The sequence below is a fragment of the Terrapene carolina genome, unplaced genomic scaffold (assembly GCF_002925995.2).
Source record: "Terrapene carolina triunguis isolate 2854851 unplaced genomic scaffold, T_m_triunguis-2.0 Scaffold85, whole genome shotgun sequence".
NCBI lineage: Eukaryota > Metazoa > Chordata > Testudines > Emydidae > Terrapene > Terrapene triunguis.
The window spans coordinates 44466213-44490353 of record NW_020664436.1 but is presented as its reverse complement, the minus strand read 5'-3'; the positions used below and the strand labels follow the sequence as shown (position 1 = coordinate 44490353).

At 41.4% G+C, this 24141-nt stretch overlaps 1 protein-coding gene across 1 annotated transcript in view; it reads left to right on the top strand.

Moving 5' to 3' along the window:
* UTRN (utrophin) overlaps positions 1-23319 on the top strand; it is a 513556-nt gene extending 490237 nt beyond the window's left edge. The window contains exons 69-74 of the mRNA XM_026649537.2: positions 18-176; positions 581-824; positions 10132-10240; positions 11999-12085; positions 20467-20489; positions 21655-23319. Coding sequence (XP_026505322.1) covers positions 18-176; positions 581-824; positions 10132-10240; positions 11999-12085; positions 20467-20489; positions 21655-21663 — 631 coding nt within the window. The 3' untranslated portion in view covers positions 21664-23319. The remainder of the gene's footprint in view (positions 1-17; positions 177-580; positions 825-10131; positions 10241-11998; positions 12086-20466; positions 20490-21654) is intronic.
* The last annotated feature ends 822 nt before the right edge of the window (positions 23320-24141 follow it).

The following is a 24141-nucleotide window of genomic DNA, read 5'->3' as shown; positions in this document are numbered from 1 at the left end:
TTGCTTTGTTACTCTAGAGAGGATGAACATGCCCTCATCCAGCAGTACTGTCAAACTCTGGGAGGAGAATCACCTGTGAGTCAACCGCAGAGTCCTGCACAAATCCTGAAGTCAGTGGAAAAGGAAGAACGGGGAGAGTTGGAGCGCATCATTGCCGACCTCGAGGAAGAGCAAAGGTTTTGTCATCTTCCCGTGCAGCGTCTGAACTGGCATTTCATTAACTCTGTTTTAATCATGCACACATTGCATAATCATTGTTTGGACAAAATGAGAAAAGGGCCTAAAATGGGCACTGGAGTCAGTTTCCGGTGAAAACCGGATCAAACCTTTGTAAGTTAAGTTGTTGTGCCTGTGATCAGACAGTCTAACAAAGTCGCAATTTCACTCCTACTTGTTTGTGCTGCAGCTGTCTAATTTATCATACACTTGGATCATAGACTTTATCTTGGTATAAGGTACTTAGGCTCCACAGATCTAGATAATGAAAAGATTCACTGAATTAGGGGAAATATATTAAATTATGTTGTCATGGATGCTGTCATGAAATGTAATCTCCTTTTTCTCTTTATAATTATATTAGGAGCCTCCAGGTGGAATATGAGCAGCTAAAGGAACAGCATCTTCGGAGAGGAATAAACCCTCTTGCCTCCCCTCCAGACTCCATTGTGTCTCCCCAGCACACTTCTGAAGATGCTGAGCTCATTGCTGAGGCCAAACTCCTAAGGCAGCACAAAGGTCGTTTGGAGGCCAGAATGCAAATATTGGAAGATCACAATAAACAGCTGGAGTCTCAGCTTCACCGGCTCCGACAGCTGCTTGAACAGGTACAATAAGTAGCAGTGCCCTCCCGCAACTCTCATGCCTGTGAGATGGCATTTATGTCAGCGTTGAATTTTTTGGCATTCAATGCAAATGCATTGAATGTTTTGTGGACATTTCTCCCTTAATTATCTTACTCTGTTGCCTTCAGTTTTATTGATGGGATGGAAAAGGGTGTGTATTTTTCTACCTTCAGTTATAAATATATTTGCTATAGCAAAAAACAAAACTTGAAGCAAAGTGATGCTTCAAAAATCCCCCATCAGTGAAGCCTGTCACATGAGGCAAATAAAACATTTTCTATCCCTAAAACAGCCAGTTTTGGCACCCTCCTGCCAAAAACCACATAATTATCCGGCATGTTCAACGTGCTGCTAATATGGCTGGTTGGCTGGCTTGATTGACTTACAATGTCTTTCCAAGAGCTCAAGGCATTTTTGACATCTATGAAAGTTTCAGAACTACTTAAATAACAAAAATAAGTGCAGCAATTTTCTCAAAACAAATAAGAAGTGAGGAAAAAATATCCCTCTCCCCCTCCAGCCAGTGGGCCCCAGCCACACAATACACTTGTCTAGCCCTTATCTCTCTTCTCCTTATCACTCCTTTCCCCAATGCTTGGTCTGCTGTTAAAGTTGGCATTGCAGCATTGCTCAGAATTACAATGATAGGACCAAGAGATTTGTCTCACAGGCAGTGAAGAAATTAATTCCTAAGGAAAGTGGTGAAAACTAGACAATTCCTTCAGTAGCTCTTTTGAGTAGCACATATATACATCTGGTATGGCAGTAAAATGATGGTGTAGCTACAACTGAATGTTGCAGTAGAGAAACCTACCACTTTCTTGAAAGTGCCAGTAACTGTGGGATGGGTTTTTTAATTATTGAAATGTGCACACACAGCTTCTATAGATTGCAAGTCTTGTCTAGGTACAGAAAAAGCTGTAAAAGCTTTTAAGCATTGTTTTGATTGCACTGTTTTGGATCTGGGGACTGAAGAAATTTGCAGAGATGATACATCACCTTTCCCTTCTAGATCACCAGTTCAGATCAATCCTAGTTGAATGTGACAAATATTCCCTGGCCTAGGTGGGCCTAGTGAGTGGTCTTAGTCCAGTTCCGAATGAACCAGTTGGCCACATCAGATAAAACAGACATCACACTTGGCATTCTATTCTATTCTATTGTTGGCACCTAAGCACTAATTCGTACCCTTGTTGGCAGTCCTGGAAGAAAGGTCAAGAAATAAACAGTTCCAAAGACTGAACGACTCTCTCATCTCTTCAGGTAGTCCTGGCAGAACAGTATTAGGATGCACCTGCCACAGTGGTGTATCTATTCTGCTAACAGAGGACTTCAGTTCAGTGGTGTAGTGTTAAAAAAAGTGGGTAAACTAAACTTTTTGGTATTCCAGGCTGGACAGTGGCATATTCCCCAAATGAGAAGTGGGTAAACTCCATTTACTGTTACAGCTTCATTCGCTGTTGTTGTTGTTATTTGGGCATTTTTCACCAAGACTCAAGTGGCTTAAATATTTAGATAGGAAAATGGGAATTGACGCAGTGGTTCTTCTTCAAGTGATTGCTCATATCGATTCCAGTTAGGTGTGTGCGCACTGCGTGCACTGTCGTCGGAAAGCTTTTTCCCCTAGCAGCACCCGTCAGGTCGGCTGTGGAGCCCCCTGCAGTGGTGCCTCTATGGCACTCAATATATGACCCTGCTGATCCAGCGCTGCCTCAGTTACTTCTTACTGCCAGTGACGGTCATTAGAACTGTCGTGGCTTGCTTAGCAAGTTCTCCTCTCATTCTCCTAGCCTTTCAATTCGCTGTAGTTTTAGTGTTAGTCGTAGTTCTAGTTAGTTATTGGTGTTAATAGAGGTTAGCTGTTGGGAATGGGGGTTTATCTCCCCTTGGGGACTCGGGGCAGGCCTCAGTCCCAAGGGTTCAAACCCTGCAAGTCCTGCAGTAAGCCCAAGCCACTGGGCGACCCCCACGACGCTTGTCTAAAGTGTCTGGGGGAGGCGCACCAAGCCAATAGGTGCAGGATTTGTAAAGGGTTTCGCCCTAGAACAAAAAAGGAGCAAGACTTCCATTTAAAGCAACTCCTTATGGAGGCGGCGCTGAGACCGCAATCCATCTTGGTGCAGCAAGACCCAGCACAAAGTTAATTGGCGCAGAGCGCTCTGGCATCCGTGGCAGAAGCAGCACCGCAGAAAGATGCTGGGCACAGAGACCAGCACCACCGCCATTCCCCAGTGCCAAAGTCGGTGGGAACTGTCTGGCCACGGTCCCATTCCCTGGCGCCATGGAAGCAGGGTAGGAGCAGATTTCCGCCTTCGAGACTCACTCCTTCGGAGCTGGCCAATGGGGCGTGTCCCAGGGAGGAGCACCCGGCATCGAGAGCTTTGAAGCCAGCACCGTCGACATCGGCCCCACAAAGGGGACCGTTGAGTCCGGTGCCATTGGACTCCCCAAGCCATGTGGTGGAAGAGGTGGGGCTACCATCCTCCCCAGACACCTTTGAGGCCGCAAGGGATCTCATTGCCATGATGGCACCACGGTCCCTGGCCCTCCGCGACAAGCCTCCAACGCCGCCAAAGGCAGCACCATCCCAAGGCAAGCCAGCAATGTTGCGTCCGCCTGCATCTCCAAGGCACTGCTCACCGGTATCGACAAGGAGGCACCAATCTGAGTCGCGGCACCGATCCATCTCACCACGCTGCTTGGACTCGCGGCACCAGTTGGACTCGTGGCACCGCTCACCATCCCAGCACCAATCCCTGTCTTGGCAGCAGTCCTGTTCTCGGCACCGGTCAAGGTCTCAACCTTTTCGACAGGAAGGTCTATTCCACCAGGGGCTTACAGCTCTAGGATTGCTAATCAGTAGGCATCCTGAGCAGGTACAGCTTCAACTCCTGGAACTCCATGCTAAAATTTAGGGAGCTATTACCCTCATAAGAATGGCCATACTGGGTTAGACCAAAGGTCCATCAAGCCCAGTATCCTGTCTACCGACAGTGGCCAATGCCAGGTGCCCCAGAGGGAATGAACCTAACAGGTAATGATCAAGTGATCTCTCTCCTGCCATCCATCTCCACCCTCTGACAAACAGAGGCTAGGGACACCATTCCTTACCCATTCTGGCTAATAGCCATTAATGGCCTTAACCTCCATGAATGTATCTAGTTCTCTTTCTCGGAGTCCAGGAGGAGTTTGGGACTATTGTTGAGGAGGGCAAGGCTGTGGCGTGGACCTCTTTACAGGCCTCACTGGACGCTGCAGACTCAGCGGCGCGCACCTTGTCCTCCAGCATAACCATGAGGAGGAGCTCATGGCTGCAGGCCTCGGGTCTGCCGCCCGAGGTTCAACAGACCCTTCAGGACCTGCCCTTTGATGGGGTGGGATTATTTGAGGCACAAACTGACTCCAGGCTACATAGCCTAAAAGACTCAAGGGCTACGCTGAAGTCGCTGCGGGTGCACACCCCGGCTACTCAGAGGAAATATTTTAAACTACAGCCCCCTCAATGTCCGTACCAACCTTGTCCTAGACAGGATTTTTCTAGGAAGTGCGGTAGGAATGGCAGGCGGAAGCCATCCCAGCCCTCGTCCACTCAGGGCCAGGTGTGCACCTCTTTGGGCTCCAAGCAGGCCTTTTGAAGGTGCGCCCAGGGACAGCATGTCAGACTATGGACCAGATCCTCAACTCTGTTTTCTGAACCGTCTATCCCACTTCTAGTGTGCTTGGTCCCAAATAACATCAGACCGCTGGGTTCTTCACATGGTAGAAGTGGACTATTCTCTCCAATTTTGCTTCTCCCCTCCCTTCTTACCCTCCCTTCCCCATCCATCTTCAGGGACCCTTCTCACGAGCTACTCCTTATCCAGGAGATGCGGGCGCTCCTCGCCGCAGGGGCAGTGGAGGAGGTTCCTCAGGAGTTAAGGGACAAAGGATTCTACTCCCATTATTTCCTAATCCCCAAAGCCAAAGGGGGTTTCAGACCCATTCTAGATCTGCGGGGTCTCAACAGATTCATGGTGAAGCTGAAGTTCCGCATGGTCTCCCTGAACTCAATCATCCCCTCTCTGGATCCGGGAGACTGGTTCGCCGCCTTCGATCTCCAGGACACACACTTTCATATATCCTGCTCACAGACGATACCTCAGGTTTGTGGACAATAACAACCACTTCCAGTTTATGCTTCTCCCCTTCGGCCTGTCCACAGCCCCTCGGGTATTCACCAAGTGCATATCAGTCGTTGCCTCCTTCCTTCGCCGGAGGCAGGTGCAGGTGTATCCATAACTCAACGACTGGCTGCTCTGGGGGCACTCCAGGGACCAGGTAGAAGTGCAGATACATATCGTGAGGTCCATGTTCATCAGGCTGGGCCGCCTTCTCAACGAGAGCAAGTCGAATCCGATACCAACTCAAAGGGTAGAGTTTATCAGGGCAGTGCTGGACTCGGGTTGTGCCAGAGCATTCCTGCCAGAGACCCATTTTCTAACTATCTCGGACTCCATTCAAGGTCTCCGATGGTACCCTACCACCACAGCAAGAGCCTGCCTGAGACTATTCAGTCACATGACATCTTGTACATACATGGTACAACATGCCAGGATGCATCTCAGACCTCTCCAGATTTGGTTTCCGTCAGCGTACCACCCGGGATGTGACAGTCTGGACTCTGTGGTCACTCTTCTGGGTCACGTCCTCCAGTTCATGGGCTGGTGGCTCAACTAACAAGACATGTCCCTGGTAACGGACGTGTCGGCGCTGGGGTGGGGCCCTCACCTGGGGGACCTTCAGACGCAGGGCCTCTGGTCTCAAGATGAGCTCTCACTCCACATCAACATCAAGGAGCTGAGAGTGGTTCAATTAGCGTGACAGACCTTCCAGGTCCACTTGAGTGGTTAATGTGCAGGAGTCATGACGGACAACACAACTGCAATGTTTTGCATAAACAAGCAGAGTGACACCCATTCCTTTCCCCTCTGTTAGGAAGCCCTTCAGCTGTGGGAGTTCTGCATTGTGCCAATTCAAGAAATTTGCAGGGTGGCGATGTGGTCATCGGTGCACACATTTGCCACTCACTACACCATAACCCAGCATGCTAGAGACGATGCAGCCTTTGGCAGAGCAGTGCTCCAGTCTGTCTTTCCATAACTATGACCCCACCTCCGAGGTAGGGCTTGGGAGTCACCTAACTGGAATTGATATGAGCAAGCACTCAAAGAAGAAACGGTTACTCATCTTCTGTTGTTCTTGGAGATGTGTTGCTCCATTCCAGACCCACCCGCCTTCCCCTCTGTCAGAATAGCCGGCAAGAAAGAACTGAGGAAGCGCCAGGTCGGCAGGGTCATATATTGAGTTCCATAGAGGTGCCACTCCAGGGGGCGCCACAGCTGACCCGATGGGTGCTGCCAGTGGAAAAACTTTCAGACGACTGTGCACATGGCGCACACACCTAATTGGAATGGATATGAGCAACGCATCTCAAAGAACAACCGTTACAAGAAGGTGAGTAACCGTTTCTTCCTATCAGTGATCCATCTAGTCCAGTATCTTGAGATGACAGTGGCCATTACCTGGTGCTTCAGGGGAAGATTTTTTAAACTTCCTTTATAGATGGTTGTGCAGTAACATGCTTATCAGGGAAGTTTCTATTGAACTGCAGATAGTTAATAATTAGCCTGCATCCTAAAGTATGAGGGTTTACATTCCTTAAAACTCTTTATTCTGTCCAATATAACTGTGGATATTCTTATTGTTCATATAATTATGTAATCCTTTTGGAATCCTCATAAGCTCTTTTTCTCAATAATATCATTTGGCAGTTAAGGTGAATTCTGTGTCGTGCAACAACAACAAAATTACTTGTAGCAGGTTTGCCTTTTAATTTTATTGTGTGTCCCCTGGTTCTTTCTGACTGGGTAAATGGAAGAGCACAATTCACCTTCACTCTACAATTCATTATTTTAAACTCATCTGTCATGTCACCTCTTCTCTGACCTAAATAGATCTAATTTCCCTTTGGCTTCATATGGGAGTCATTTGATGCTTCTAATCATCATGGCTGCCCTTTTCCAAGCCATTTCTCTTTCTGCTCTTGCCCTTCTTGAGGTGGGGTGGACAGAACTGAGTGCCATATTCAAGGTGAGGGTGTACCACTGGTTTACATAACATTTTCCATAGTTTTGGTATGCCTTTCTAAACAAACGCCTAATATCTTCTTTGCTTTTTTACCCGCTACTACACACTAAACAGATGTTTTTAGTGAGTTGTCTACAATGACATCTTGGTCTTTTTCCTCAATGATTCACTTAGAACACATCCGTGTTTATGAATAATTCCAGTTGTACTTTCAAGAGTGCATTACTTTGCTTTGTTTTATGTGAAAGATCATTAATGCATTTATTATCACCACTGGTCCTAGTGTGGATCCTTGTTCCTATTAACCTTCTTCCATACTGACCATTTATTCCTACTTTGTTTTCTGTCTCTTAGCCAGTTTCTAATCCATGACAAACCTTTACCTTCAACGCTGTCCCTTCTTTGTTTTCTTGTGAGGGATTTTATCAAAGCTTTTTGAAAGTCCAAATAAATTTTATTTATTGCTTTTCCTTTAATTTTATTGACTTCCTTAAAGAAATCTGTTTTTAAAATATATGATTTAAGAGATCGTTTTTCACCGCTGATGAGATGGATGGTTAGCTGACTGTCACAATGTTTCTTTATAATACTCACTAGTATTAGTCTGAAAATAGACTGTCCTATTTACAGTAATATTTTTTTTTTTGCCATCACTGGCATTTCTCATGATCTGTATGTTCCTGTCTTCTGTCAGCTGCAAGACAGTCTTTTCTTACTCAGCTGCCTGGTTACAGCGGGTAGCCTCATGATCGTTGTTTGGGTTAATAACCTGTCAATGAAAGCACTGATACTTTTTTCTCCAGTAGATGCAGAGTGGGTATCTCTACACACAGATGTGTGGGGAGAAATTTAATGAAACTTAAAAACTGTCCTGCCATAACCGTCTGATCTGTATTTGAGAGTGTTGAAGGAAATTCTTTAGGGAACAAATGTAGCAGAAATATGCATCATTCTCACATATATATTCACCTATTCCAGGCCACAATTCAGAGGTGAGCGTGCTATTTTTATTTTAGCAAGCCCAAAGGATTGGTAGCTATCACACAACATTGTCATGTTTGTCTGTCTGTCTGATTATAGTGCCAAACATGGAGGTGAAACAGAACTGGCATGTGACAGGTTTGATACCGACATGCTAATTGTAAAGAAGAGAAATAAAAAGGCTATTTTCTTTTCCTTCTTCATCTCCTTTAGAAACTACAGGTTCCATGCCACACAAAAACAAGAGCCTGTTATTAGCGACATTACAAATCTGTGGTGGTTCTTTACTACTTGACTAATCTACTGAAGAGAGGTTTCATACAGGGCCTGATTCTGCACTATTGAAGTCAATGGGAGCTTGTCAGTTACTTCACTGGGCACAGGATTAGACCATAAGGAGGAGCAGGGGTAGAGTACAGCTCCCCCTCTTTTTGCTAAAAGCAGAGAGCTAGCTTCCCTTATTCTCTGACTAGTGGAGTAAGGATGTACCTAGCAGAGATATCTGAGGTGGGTGCAGGAGAAGGAAGTTGATGCCTGGCTGAGGTTTCCTGTGGCTCCTTGTCTTTCCCACCAGTGGGTGGACAAGCAACAGCAGCTGACAAGGGAAGAAGAGAGTGTTTCTTATCCACGTCCTAGCCTCTAAACCCTGCCAACTCACTCTGGAGGGAAGACAGTTGCATGGGGCATCTAATACAGAGGCCTATTTTAAGCGATAGGTTACATACCACAGTTGTTAGTTGTGCAATTTCATATTCGAGTTCCTTCAGAACTCTTGGGTGAATATCATCTGGTGCTGGTGATTTATTACTGTTTAATGTATCAATTTGTTCCAAGACCACCTATATTGACCCCTCAGTCTGGGACAGTTCTTCAGATTTGTCCTCTAAAAAGAATGGCTCAGGTATGGGGAATCTCCCCGACAGCCTCTGCATTGAAGACCGATGCAAAGACTTCATTTAACTTCTCCAAATGGTCTTGTCTTCCTTTAGTGCTCCTTTAGCAGCACCTCAGTTGTCCTGTGCCACCACTGATTGCTTGGCAGGCTCCCTGCTTCTGAAGTACTTCAAAACATTTTTGCTGTTAGTTTTTGTCTCTTTTGCTAGTTGCTCTTCAAATTCTTTTTTGGCCTGTCTAATTATACTTTTACACTTGCCAGAGATTTATGCTTCTTTCTATTTTCTTCACTAGGATATGACTTCCAATTTTAAAGGATGTCTCTTTGTCTCCAACTGCTTCTTTTACTCTTCTGTTTAGGCATGGTGGCATTTTTTTGGTCCTCCTAATGTTGTTGTATTTTTAATTTGGAGTATACCTTTAGTTTGAGCCTCTATGATGATGTTTTAAAAATGTTTCCCTGCAACTTGCAGGCCTTTCACTCTTGTGACTGTTCCTTTTAATTTCCATTTAGCTTGCTTCTCATTTTTGAGTGATTCCCCTTTTTGATGTTAAATGCTACTGTTTTGAATTTCTTTGGTATTTCTCCCCCTACAGAGAGGTTACATTTAACTACATTATGGTCACTATTACCAAGCAGTTCAGCTATATTCATATCTACACACGCGCGCGCGCACATTTTTTAAAATGCACACTCCATGCATTTTAGAACAGGAAATAACAAGCAGCTGAAGTTTGAAACTTCATTTGGACATAATTCTTATTGAAAACTAGTGTTTGCTTGACTTGGTGTATGGGGAGAATTTTATAAAGTTATACGAGACTGAACAGTCCTAAGGTTTCCAAGATAATCTAATGGAAGACCCAAACCTCTTTGTAAGATCGTTTCATATTATCCCTTCCTGGCCTGACCTACGGGTTTGGGCAAGAAGAGTGGACTGTTTTGTGTAATGGAGATTGTTTCTCTATGGAACACATGCACGGCCAAACACTGCCTTAACATGAGGGAGCTAATTGGAGGCTGATTATGACAACATTGAAATCTTTTTTTATAAATTATTTTCCTAGAAGCTATATCTTCCTAAGATCAACCCACCTTTGAACAGAGGTGAGTGGGGGAGAATTAAAAGGAAACAAGAAATAACATGAGAAGAGAAAAGGAAGAAAAATGGATGACAATGATTAAAAAGGGAGCAACATACACACACATGCAACTTGGTATATGTAATTTACATAAATTTCTGCATTACTATAATGATGGAATTTTTGTTTCTTAAACCTCTTTCAGCCTGAATCGGATTCCAGAGTTAATGGAGTCTCTTCCTGTGCTTCACCCCAGTATTCTGCTCACAGCTACTCACTTGATCAGGACGCCAGCTCACAGTTTCATCAGACAGGTTAGTACTTTGGTGGAATATTGTGCCATGTTTGTCTACAAATGGTTGCAATCAGTTTTACTGATGTGTGCCTGAAGTAGCAATATTAGTCCCATTATAAATTTGTAGCTAACACTGCTGGGTGCAAAGCTCACTGCAATTGATAGTAAGAGTTTTCAGAACTGGGCATCATGAGAAGAAAAATATAGTGTGATTTGGGGAAAGAGGACTTGGTTTTTTATCAGTAATGGATGACAGTCTATACTACTTGGTATGGAAGGGGAATTACTGAGAAGGGGAATTACTGACACAATCCCTTAATGTACCGAGGGAAGAATTAAATCCCATCGGACTGAAGGAACCTATAGCAGTGGTGTGCATCTCACATTATATGGATAGGCTGCAAAGCACTCTTTCTTTAAAGACAGCAAGTAGTATCATTTCCTGGTTCTAAATGCAGTTCTGGGCATAATGAACCTCTTCAGCTTATAGTGACATTCTGTTGAAAAAAGACTTTTATTTGTTAGGACTTCAGTGAGACTTAAGTTATGCAGGCCCTCTGCACATGGGTGAATCTTACCCTAAATGGGTATTTTAAACCTTACTCTATTGGAACCTCAGTAATTTGCACGAATGACTGGGAAAACCTTTGCAGATAAACACTAAAAAAACAAGACTAATGCATCATACTTTATTCATTTATTTTAACAGTTGATGTACATTTTAATTACCGTAGTATTATATAGATGTAGTACTACGTAGTGTTTTGTAAAAGTAATGGAGATATACTACTACAGGACTCTGGGTCCAATTTAGGACAGCACTGAAGCACGTGCTTAAATCCATCCCTACCAGGACAGCACTTAATTCAAATTCGCATTGACTTCAGTTGAACTTAAGCATGGGCTTAAAGCCCTTAATAGGGTTAAACTCCTGACTCAAGGCCTCAGTGATTAAATCTTTGCTAAGAGGGGAGAAACCATCACTCCTTGTGTGCAAATCATTGAACTATAGATAATCTGATTCCAATGCAGTGGAAACAATTTAAAAAAAATATTGACTTTTGTTTTTCATATTAAGGCATTTTCTTTCAGTATTAGCATAAAAAATGTAAATGTGACATGGAACTTTTGTCATGCTGTTTTCATAAATTGATAGATTTATATATGATGCTTTGTAATAACACTGCTAAAGTGAAGCAAACAGATTTCCCTAATCATTTCATTGGCTAAATTTAACAAGCCCTTTAAGAAACAAGCAAATGGCCTGAAAAACATTTGCACTGATGGGCTTGCTGATGCATATTGAACAAAGACTATCTGGAAGATAAATGTTTTTTGAAAAATCTCAGATTTGTTTGTTTTGGAAATGACATGACAAATTGTTTGAAAATAGAGCAGAATATCAAATGTGCAGCTGCCAAATACGCGTAACAAGATGAGAGAATAATTTATTTATTTTAACAGTAAGTTCTTACATTCTGCTTCATGTGGGCAATTTCCTTTGGTTAAATCTCAGGCACAGTGGTTAAGCCTTAATAATAGAAAAATGATATCAGTTGTAAATTGATAATTGAACTTCCACCTCCCCTCCTAATTCTCGCAATTATCAATGAGCAATTCCTGCACATTACATTACAAATGCTTCAAGTAGGGGATTTCAGTTTAAATATAAAAGAGCATTTAGCTGGTAGGTTAGATGGGAATGACTTTCAGAATCTATTGTCTCTTTTTTTTTTCCTTATTAAATTCATTGCTCATCTTGTTTTCATATCTGCAGATGACTTGTTAGGCCCACCTCATGATACCAGCACAGATCTAACAGATGTCATGGAACAAATCAACAACACATTTCCTACTTGCTGCTGTAAGTGTTAAGTGTAGTGAAATCTGTCTCTCCCCCCCCCATTGTGTCTTTCTCCTTGTCATTCTCTGGAAACTTAACGCAGAGCCGTATAGATATGAGACCGAAGCTTATTTGCAAATAAGTCATACGCAGAATATTAACCAAAAAAAAATGAAGCTCAACCTTGATAAGAACGTTTGCCAAGATGTGATGGCTGTGTAATCCTGTTCTTTGAAACTCTTTAACATACATAGCGAGTGATAAAATGAAGCCAAATGAAATCATAGTCATCCTGTGTTTAAAAAAGAAAAAATATTCACTCTAATGTGGCCTACTTTAAGAAAAGCAGATTGCTTCAAACAGGATCTTCATTTGTGTCTAGAAGAAGAAATGGAGATTCTCTGCTGATGTAAATAGAGTTATGCTCACTCACACCAGCAGTAAATGTAGCCCCTGGAATTCTGGGTGCCAGAGATCTCTCTTGAATTTAGTGAGAGTTGGGGGAAAATAGGAGCTGCAGGATTGGCTCCTTCACCGCACCACTGACCTCGCAGATCAGGAATCTGTGCAATTTTCTAGGCAGTGACTCCTCCTGATCAGGCGAACACCAACCTTAGATTGTACTTGCCCACAAGAAATGAACATGTTGTGACAAAGTTCCTCCTCTATCTTGGTGGGTCCTGCGCTTATTGGTGGATTTTCTTGCCTCAGAGATTCACCATGTGGGTTGGGGAACAGCCCAGAGACCTTCCCCTCTGGAAGAACCCACAGTCCAGGTGAATTGGGAGGTTTGGGGGGAACCCGGGCCCGCCCTCTACTCCGGGTTCCAGCCCAGGGCCCTGTGGACTGCAGCTGTCTATAGTGCCTCCTGTAACAGCTGCATGACAGCTACAATTCCCTGGGCTACTTCCCCATGGCCTCCTCCAAACACCTTCCTTATTCTCACCACAGGACCTTCCTCTTGGTGTCTGATAACGCTTGTGCGCCTCAGTCCTCCAGCAGCACGCCCTCTCACTCTCAGCTCCTTGCGCCTCTTGCTCCCAGCTCCTCACACTCGCACCACAAACTGAAGTGAGCTCCTTTTAAAACCCAGGTGCCTTGATTAGCCTGCCTTAATTGATTCTAGCAGCTTCTTCTTAATTGGCTCCAGGTGTCCTAATTAGCCTGCCTGCCTGAACTGGTTCTAGCAGGTTCCTGATTACTCTAGTGCAGCCCCTGCTCTGGTCACTCAGGGAACAGAAAACTACTCATCCAGTGACCAGTATATTTGCCCTCTACCAGACTCCTGTACCCCACTGGTCTGGGTCTGTCACAATGTTAATACACAGCACCTCCTTGCTTTAATTCACAGGCAATTAAAATATAACCAGCATCAATTAAAATATCTTCAAATAGATCAAATATAACCATATAAAATAGTGAGACACAGACATCAGGCATTGCCTCCTGAGCCTGACCAGATTGAGCCACTTAAATGCACCCAGGGAGAGCACCCTCTGTGGATGGCTTTCCAGCATCAAGGGGTGAGGCTCAGTTGCCTTCCTTGGAAATCCTTCCCCCATGCCCCATGGAAAAGACACTCTGTTGACACGAAGGAAAGGCATGGAGACTGGACCAGCCATGGGGAGAAGTAGGAAGGCTGGGGGTGAGGATGGAGAGAGAATCATGGTCTCTCTTTCAGTGCTATGAAGGCTCCCTAGAAAAGATTATACAGCTGGAGGCACCTCAGACATCTGTGAGCGCTTTACAGCAGTTAATACATGTATCTGCTGACCTCTCTTCCTATTGAGTGTCAATACATTCTCTGTTCACACAAGATTGAATACCTTTAGTTCTGCCAGCATTTTGTGTATGCTATTGTTCTTAGCAGTGGGATGTTGCAGGGAGCTTGTGTTTATAATATGTAACAAATTTGTTTTCAGTATTAGCTAAGCAAGAGCAAAAACATCCATAAACGCTTGAAAAATCTGGTGTTCAATAGCATCTTTGTAAAGCTTTGTTTTAAATGTCCACAAAGTAATCAGGATGGCCACTTAAAAAACCCTCAACTTTTTTTTTTTTTATCTCTTATCCCTGCCAAAGAAGTCAGCTATTTGCTCACTGTTGTATTCTATTTCCCAAACTCTACTGAACCCTATTAAAACACTCCCTTTATCTCTCCTACACACTTTGCGTGTCTTTGAAGAATTGCATCAGAGAAAATGTATTTTACACGTTTTGAGAAAGCAAATTAGTATCTTGCAAAACATGGCTTGTTTCAACAGTCCCCTGAGGTTCTGAGTTAGTGCTAGATTACTGGCCACTATAGTGCATGTTAAGGGCCTAATTCTGAGAGGTGCTATGCTCCAGGAACTCTCACTGAAGTCAGTTGGTAGTGCTGGTGCTCAGCGCTGCTCAGATTTGGCCATAAGACTGTTTCTTTGTCACTGCAGTGAATGGAAAATGCAAAGAAAAAGTATCCCCTCCTCCCATGTTTTTTATTTTGCTTTTGTGAAGGCCTGTAATGCAATGGTGAAAGCAATATGGGGTTAGATCATGGTTGGACGTGCTCAGATCTACAGGGAATGGAAGGTTCTTTAGCTCCCTTGCATTCCTGTTCAAGAGACAGCCATAATCCCAGTCTGTGCTTTGCCTGAACAGGAGTGGAAAAATCTACAGCCCACAGCAACTCTAAACTCCATGCTCTTTCTACATTGGGGAGTAGTGGAGCTGAGCTTGTAATTGTGGTTCTGCATCCTATTAAAGGGTGCTCTCAGCCCCCACTCTGATATGAGTTTCCCTAGCACCACCAGAGCATTCCTCACAGAGTTAGTCACAGTCCTTCCAGCAGATGTGATCCCTTCCTGTTGTCCCCCACATCTCTCCCCCCCCCACCGCCGCAGGATGCTGTTAGCCACAATATAACTCCTGGGGTTTACTAGTGGTAATGTCAGCCACTTTTGCCAAAGTCTCACCAGTAACCATTGCAAAGATCTTATTTGCTAACTAGTGCTGTTTGTTCAAAATAGAATTTCCTTTGAGAAATTCACTTTGAGAAATTCCTTCACTGCAGCCCAATCAGCTGTGCTTTTTTATGTTTCCCTTTCATGAAGCTAGAGTAGCCCCACTTAGATTAAACTTTACACCTGCTGTTTTATTTATAAACCTTATTTTAGGTCTCTATCTCACTCATTTAAAAGTACATCAGGCTAAGACTTGGTTTGTGAGCGGTAGGTCCAAAGGCTAATTCTTTTGCTCAACAGTGGTGCAAAATGGTTATGTTGTTGTTCTTACATACTGAGTAATCAAAAAGTCTGGAGCAGATTCAAATAAGTCGTGGGAGAGGGAGGTTTAAGACCATTCTAACTGTAAAGTAGTGTTCAGTTTTAAAAATTGAAGCATAGTAAAATATTCATCCTCATTAAGGAGTTTGGTTTCTTCTGCTATTTGGGGGAGAAGGGGTCAGATCAAGAGGGCAGGTAATTTAATGGTGAAACGCATCTAACGTGTATTATTCAGTGTGTGTTCCAGAATAACTTCTGCTATAAATGTTGGATGATGAATTCTACTTATGATAAAAGTGTATGGGGGCTGTGTGCACATTTGATGAGTTGCATTGTCTCTTACAGCCACTAATGACAGCAATGGGTGAAGTGTAATGGCTTACTTTGCTGTTCTGTTGGGATGTCAGCTGTGAAACCGTCTATGAATCATAACCGTTCAATTGATTATGGACCGATGCCCTCCTTTCCTCCCCTTGCTAATCCCGGTGAAGGAGGACCCAAGGAAGAGAGGGAACACTCGCCCTGCTCCCTTGCATCCAAATGAGCGAAGTGGTGGTTCTTCCAGCACCCATCTGTCTTTCCTCCTACACCTTAATGAGCCTTAATTGTGCTCTTCAACTGCCCAGCAATTAATAGAATTAGTTATTTATAGTGCTTTGAACTTTGCAATCAAAACATATAAATGCTAATTATTTCTTATTCATTATTGTTATGGCAATTTCTAAGAATCCCAAACATGGATTAGGGCTCCATTGTGGTAAGCATTGTACAGACAACTAGCACAGAAGCAGTACCTCCCTCAGAGATCTTACTTTCTAGGATTAAGATTAAGTGCTATCAAGCGATTAAAAAATTAATCAAGATTAATCGAGCTATTAAAGAATAAGAGAATACTATTTATTTAAATATTTTTGGATGTTTTCTACATTTTCAAATATATTGATTTCAGTTACAAAACAGAATACAAAGTGTACAGCACTCGCTTTATATTTTTATTACAAATATTTGCACTGTAAAAACCAAAAGAAATAGTATTTTTCAATTCAGCTAGTACAAGTACTGTAGTGCATTCTCTTTATCATGAACATTGAAATTACAAATATAGAATTATGTACAAAAAACACTGCATTCAAAAATAAAACAATGTAAAACTTTAGAGCCTACAAGTCCACTCAGTCCTACTTCTTGTTCAGCCAATCGCTCAGACAAACAGGTTACATTTGCAGAAGATAATGCTGCCTACTTCTTGTTTACAATGTCACCTGAAAGTGAGAACAGGCTTTTGCATGGCACGGTTGTAGCCGGCGTCACAAGATATTTACATGCCAGATGCACTAAAGATTCATATGTCCCTTGATGCTTCAACCACCATTCCAGAGGACATGCGTCCATGCTGATGACGGGTTCTGCTTGATAATGATCCAAAGCAGTGCAGACTGACGTATATTCATTTTCATCATCTGAGTCAGATGCCACCAACAGAAGGTTGATTTTTCTTTTTTGGTAGTTCGGGTTCTCCACTTCGGAGTGTTGCTCTTCTAGGACTTCTGAAAGCATGCTCCACACCCCGTCCCTCTCAGATTTTGGAAGGCACTTCAGATTTTTAGAGCTACAGCACTCAACCCAAAGTATGTTTAGAAATCTCACATTGGTACCTGTTTTGTGTTTTGTCAGATCTGCAGCGAAAGTGTTCTTAAATTGAACATGTGGTGGGTCATCATCTGCGACTGCTATAACATGAAATATATGGCAGAATGCGGGTAAAATAGAGTCGGAGACATACAATCTTCCCCCAATGAGTTCAGTCACAAATTTATTAATGTATTATTTTTTTAACGAGCATCATCACCATAGAAGCATGTCCTCTGGAATGGTGACTGAAGCATGAAGGGGCTTACGAATGTTTAACATATCTGGCATGTAAATACCTTGCAATGCTGGCTACAAAAGTGCCAGGCAAAAGCCTGTTCTCACTTTCAGGTGACATTGTAAATAAGAAGTGGGCAGCATTATCTCTTATAAATGTAAACAAGCTTGTTTGTCCTAGCAATTTGGCTGAACAAGAAGTAGGACTGAGTGGACTTGTAGGCTCTAAAGTTTTACATTGTTTTGTTTTTGAGTGCAGTTATGTAACCAAAAAAAATCTACGTTTGTAAGTTGCACTTTCGTGATAGAGATTGCACTACAGTACTTGCATGAGCTGAATTGAAAAATACTATTTTTTATTTATCATTTTTACAGTGTAAATATTTGTAATAAAAATAATATAAAGTGATCACTGTACACTTTGTATTCTGTGTTGCAATTGAAATCCATATATTTGAAAATGTAGAACAGCATCCACAAATATTTAATACATTTCAATTAGTATTCTATTAACAGTGCGATTAAAACTGTGATTGATTTTTTTAATCTCAATTATTATTTTTAATTAATCGTGTGAGTTAACTGTGATTAGTCGACAGCCCCGAATAAGATATTTAGTAATAGTACAGGTATTGTAATTATTCCTTAACTCAATTTGTTGTGGCTGAGTATTTCAGCATGTGTGACATGTGAGATGAGGCATTCTACAACTCATTGTAGAATGAGATAAGGACAAAGTGCCCTCTGTCATTTTGTAAGAGTGTAATGTGAGAGTACAGCCAGTTTTTAATAAGTAATTTCCCTGAGTTAAAGATTCAGTGAGGAGCCTGGGAGCAAACTCATGATAGCTGCAGTTTCAAAAAAAATAAAACCTAATGGAAGTACAGTCCCTCAGAAGGCCTTCTGTAGTGAAATCTTACAATCCAAAATATAATCTGTTGGGAAAGCTTTGTATGTTCTAATGACATTAACTTGTCCATGGGACAATGATAAGGGTCCATTATCCTCAACAGATATGATGCTTTTGACCTTTTTCTGGAGTCAGAAAAACATTTGTTTTGTTTTTTTCCCCAGACTAGCTGTAAAGGAGGAAAATTAACTATGAAAAATAAGAATTCTTCTTTGAGTGTTGTAGTCTACCACCATTTTTTTTCCTTTTGTCTCCTGGATCAGGTTTCATATAATTAGAGCTCAAGTTAAGGGCTTTTTATGACAAAAGAATGTCAGGTAACATACTTCAATAACCATTTCATAAAGGTATATAGACCTTGACCACTACTGGAGGATTTATTGCAGCAAACAAGAATTGAGTTCCTCCAGACTAAAGCAGATTCCCCAAGCTACTATAATTAATGGGAGCCTTGTAATAGTGTGTTACTAGCCCAGCTCGAAGTCCTTTGTGCTTTACAAAGTTGAATCGACATTGCTTATGTGGACTGAATGTACACAATGCTTCAGCAATCCCATCTTTTCAGTAATGTGGGGTATTAAATATCTTCTGCACTAACTGCCACCAAGTCTGCTTCTATGAGGTACTGAGCATCTCCTACAACTTGCTCAATCCCACCACTTTCCTGTAACTTCACTGGGAATTGAGGGCACTTAGGCCCAGAACCACAGGATTTAAGGGCCTAACTCTAACTTTAGGCATCTAGATGCAAAGTCTAGACACCTTGACATGCTCAAAACCCCTGCTAAGCTGCTGTCTAACCCTAGATGTTCCTAAAATCCCATGGTCCCTAAATTTACACTGGTAAAGTGCTCTACGTGCCTATATTTCCACTGCTGGGCATGCGCACTGCTGCCTCACCCACCAGCACAGGTTCAGTTGTGCTGCTGTAAGCTCTCTAGTATAGATATAGCATTTATTTTCACAAAACATCCGTGAGATGGTAAAGTTCTATTATCCTAATGTTACAAATGGGGAGTTGAGGCACAGAGAGCCTAAGCAACTAGCCCAAGATCACCAGGAAGTCTGTAGCAGATTAGGGAATTGAACTCCGGTCTCCCAAGTCCTAGGCTAGTGCCATAACCACTGGACTATCCTCACTCTTGGTAGAGCATTCTGTTTTTATTGGCTATCTGGTTTTGTGAAATGTCCACGTTGGTATGAAATGTGCTCTGTACTAGTACACTGATGTGTTACACAGGAGCACAGGCCTGTACATACAGCTGTGATAGACCGGTATCTTTAAAATAGATAGATAAATACAAAGAGACCAAAAAGAGTGCAGTTTAGCCACAACCTCTGTCTTAACACTTGAGTTTACTAGCATGTACCAAAGGAGGGAAGTTGGTGAATACAATCTGTTCCAATTTGTTACAGACAAAGGGGTAGCTAGAGATTTTAATGACACTGACTTATGAACCTGTGACCTGTAACCTTATTAATGTGCTGCTAAACGGTTATTTTGTGAAAACACCGCTGACTGAGCTCCACCCCCCCCCCCCCATTTTTTTTTGGCTTTTTTTTCTCTAGCATTTTAAAAAATTCCTGAAATGCATTTAGTTTAATACCTGGGGTTAGCTGTGGAATATAGCTCACTGCATATTTGCCAAGGATATTTCACAGACTCCTGTGTGTTTATTTGCGTGTTTCTTTCCCTCCCACACCCTGACCTTTACTCTTGCTCCTACGTTGTTGAGTCTCTCACTAACCTTCATTAATATGCTTTGTAAATCTTGCTAAATAGAGCACTGGCTCTTCTGTTAAAATGTATCCAAAGAAAATCAATTGGAAACAATTATTGTGGAACTTAACAGAGACAGCATTATTGGGGTCCGGTCCTTTAGCATAACCCTAAGGAAGTTAGTGTACAAGTCCATATAGCCTTTCAGTCCTAAGGGATGATCATCAGTTGTTGTTATGGTTGCACTCATTGTTAACTATTTGGATAGTTCACTCAGTATTTATAATATTTATATTATTACTCTTAACTGAATCCAGATTACTCTAGAATGACTCTCATTTATTGTTCACACTACCGTAATACAGCAATCTTAAATATTGTATAGATATATAAGACACAAAGTGTTAACTGTCAGCAACTCAGATGCTCATTGTTTACAATGATGTGATAAATTAGAGTAATTATGATGCTAAGAAAATTATGCCTTGGCCCTCAAAGCACCATTCAGCTCTTTTACATTTTATGAAGTTCAAATATGAAATTTTCCTCTCCTTGTGTTGCAAATATTCTCTGAATACAATAATATTTAACTCACGCACTATTCTGTACTTTTGCATTTTAACTTCTTTTTTTTTTTTTACAGCAAGTTTCGCTGGCAGACCGCAGGTATGGTACATGTTGCATGGTGCAGTCTTTCAGTAGTGTTAATGTAATACAGGCAGAAGAGCTCCTTTGGTTTTGTAACAAATTATTGGCTTTCAGGTATACACATTCGGCTGACAAAAAGAAAGCAAACTAATTTGATTTAAATGCTACTGATTTTTTGTATCAGTAATTCAAAAACAGATGCCACTTTTTTTCTTTGATGGAATGTTTGCTAATAAAACTTCAGTAATTCCTGTTATAAATTGCAGAAACATAACAAAAATAGCATATGCTGTAAATATATATACTAATTATATGAGAAAGTAATACCATATGTCTATAAATAACAGAAATAGTCTAATTTTCATGGCTTCTTCCAAATTATCATAATTTCTGAAGGGGATAAATTAAATAGTGATTTACAGTCAATGACTAAATAACTTGGGGCTGCAGTCCCTTTAATTTTCTCCTCCTCCCCCCCCTTAGTTTAACTTGCATTGTTTTCCAGAGAAGAACCTTACTTTTTAACAGGCTTTCGGAGGACTTTAAACATGCCCCGTGAGTTCTCTGGTGTAAGTTCCACACCCCCAGTTTTTGTAGATATACAGTTTGGTAAGAAGATGGCCAGTCTTACAAATCTGTCAGTCCACAATTTCCGCACCCATTGGAGAAGGGGTGCTATTCCCTGAGTACAGGAAGCAGCCTGGCTCCAGAACTTGGAAGCAAGTATCCCGGCCTAGTGGATTGAGCATGAAGCTAGAAGCTCTGTATTAATTCCAGCTCCGCCACTGACTCACTATGAGGCTTGGGCAAGGCACGTCCCTGTATAAATGCTAAGCATTATCGTCTATGGTTGTAATACCCAGGAGGCCCACAAGTTTTCTGTGGCCCATCTTTGGCCCAGATTCAGAGATTCAGCAAGAACTTAAATGGTAAATTGCTAAAATTGTTAAAGCACTTAGCACAAAGCACTTTAAAAGGCTTATTTTTAGCATGTGCTTATAGTTAAGCCAGGACAAGTGTTTTGCTGAATCCAGTGCCTATAAGCCTAAAACTTGGAATACCCCATTTATTTTAAATTACCTCAATATTTCATATTTGCACTCTGTCATGGGTGTTCAGGGCACTGCACAGAGGACTGTGTATGTAAATATTGTTGTGACATTGTTATTTCTCGTCACTATAGGCAATGTGAAGTATTCATTTCGAAGGCAACCAACACTTCCTGACCTGCAGTATGGCCCTTTTCTACAAATGCCAATCACAAGTTCTGCTTAGTCAGAAGACTGCATGGGACCTTGGAACATGCTGTTCAGCTCTGATTGTGTGTTCTACTTGAAATAGTAAAACACTGAATACCCAAAGATGAGGAAGTTGTGTTTTTATAATATGTTCTTTTTTTTCTTCTTCTTCCCTTTCTATGCAACTGTAAATTAATGAATAGTGGAGTATTTGGAAATGATTATACATTTGTCATTGATTTGTATAAATATATAGCATTGGGAAAGGGGGCGGGGGCTTTATATACATTCTTTTTAATAACAGTAAAGAGAACTGCATAGAGTTTGGAGCAAAATGTTACATTTATACATTCCTTTCAGTTCTTTGCATTTACATTGCAGAAACATTTATTTTCTGACACATTTGCTGTTCTGTACAGGTTATTTATAATTGTGTCAGTCATCTAACCAGATAGATTTCTGAAGACCCTTCAGTTGTCTCCAAGATTGGCAAAATAACAAGTTCACATAACTTGCACAATTATTATTTAACAAAAAAATCACATTGGTAATGTGTGAAGGCTAAGCTCCATTTAACAATTGTAGACCCTCTTTTAAAACTACAATAATAAGTGCTATGCACCAAAAGGGCATTTCTAGATTTTATGTTGTCTAATAGGTTGTTTTTGTTTTTAAGATTTATTTCAACTCAGAAATCAGGCAATAGCTACTTAGAGACTTAACAATATTTCAAGTTGTTTTAATAAGATCTCTCTAACTAAATGCAATTTTATTTTCCCCCAGAGACAAAGCTTTGTGGTTCCAAGTTGTGCCAAACTTTTTTTAAAGCCTTGATTCTCCAGTTTGGAAAGTAAAGATCAGTTACCAGGGATCTTATACATAAGATCTGAACATACACACATTTATTTTTATTCCTTTTGGAAATGTCTAATAAATTAAGAAGCCTTCTCCAATAATATCAGGGCTGGAGCATTTTCTTTAAACCAGTTCAGGGCACCTGGGCGTTTTCATTCAGTCTTGCTCTTTATTTTTGAAAAGCTAATTTGTTGTTCATTTATTTGTGCTTAAGGTAGGGATAATTTTGGGAAGGTTGTGTCACTGATTTATGATACAAATATTCACATTAGCAATCAGGTGATGGGTTCTTCTGCCTTCACTGTTGAGTTTACAGTGTTGCATGGACACTTGCTTTAATTTCAGAACACATATTTGATTGGTAAATGGCATGCAATAATCAATATTCAGATATAATGAGAGGAAACAAATTCATATCCTAAAATGTTGAAGAAAAATCTCCGGTCTTGGAAAAACCTACAAATTGGGTAATTCTATTGATACTGATTCTAGAGGCTATGCAGGTAAAACATCAGGATTTGTTAATAGCTGATTATCTTCACTGAGGCGGTGCCTACCAGAATGTCCTACATTCATAATTTTCACTCACCAGTGTATGCTTAAGGCATGATCTGAGCACAGGTTCTAATCCCGATTCTGATGCATATTCCATCTGAAGCCATCGGCAAGGAATTTAACCATTCTGCCTCAGTTTTCCCCGTCTGTAAAATGGGATGGTAAGACTTACCTACCTCTCAGAGGTGTTGTGAGGCTTAATTAGCTAGTGTCTGTAAAGTGCTTTGAAGATTAAAAGTGCTATATAAATAAGTATTATTATTTTTGGATGGGGGAATGGAGGAATTGTCAAGGTGGGAAGGGGAGAGACTGGCTGTTATAGGATTCCTTCATCTAGGAAAAAATATATTTTAGTAGAGTTATTTTGAGAAGGAAAATAGTTTTACAGAAGAGGAAAAGCCATGACCGCCTTTCTACCTCAGACCCATCTTCATGAGTAGTATTGGAAATAGCTTTATGCTCTGTTCTCTCCAAGGTATTTTGTTTTTACCAGGCCACATCAAATCAAAGCAAGAAATCCTTTTAAAAAATTCCCTGAATTGAAAAGGTCTCAGTAGTCAATTTGGTGGCTTTTTTGTTCTGACTGTGAAAGGTTATGTATACAATTGTTTTTCTGCCTGTGTTTGTATGCAAGCTATGTCCTCTACTCTGCTGCCAAGTAAAAGCTACTTAAAACACTACATTGTAACATTCTTCCTCTGAGACAATAATAAATAAAAGGAATATATTGCAGTAACATTGAGAAAAGGTATGGCATTCTTTTGAGTTTTGTCATAGAGAATGATCACACTTCTCCCTTCTCATCTGGATACATATTATAAGTTTCATTTGGAATAAAATTAATTTTTAACACAAGATTGTTTTGATACTCCTCAGCTCAGAAGTAAACCACATTTTAAAATCTATTCCCGTGGGATAGCTTCAAGGTACATTTATGAAAACAACATATGGGGGGGAAATAACAAATCTGTGCATATTGTTCTGCAATTTTCCTTCCTTGGTGACATAGACACTATGCAATC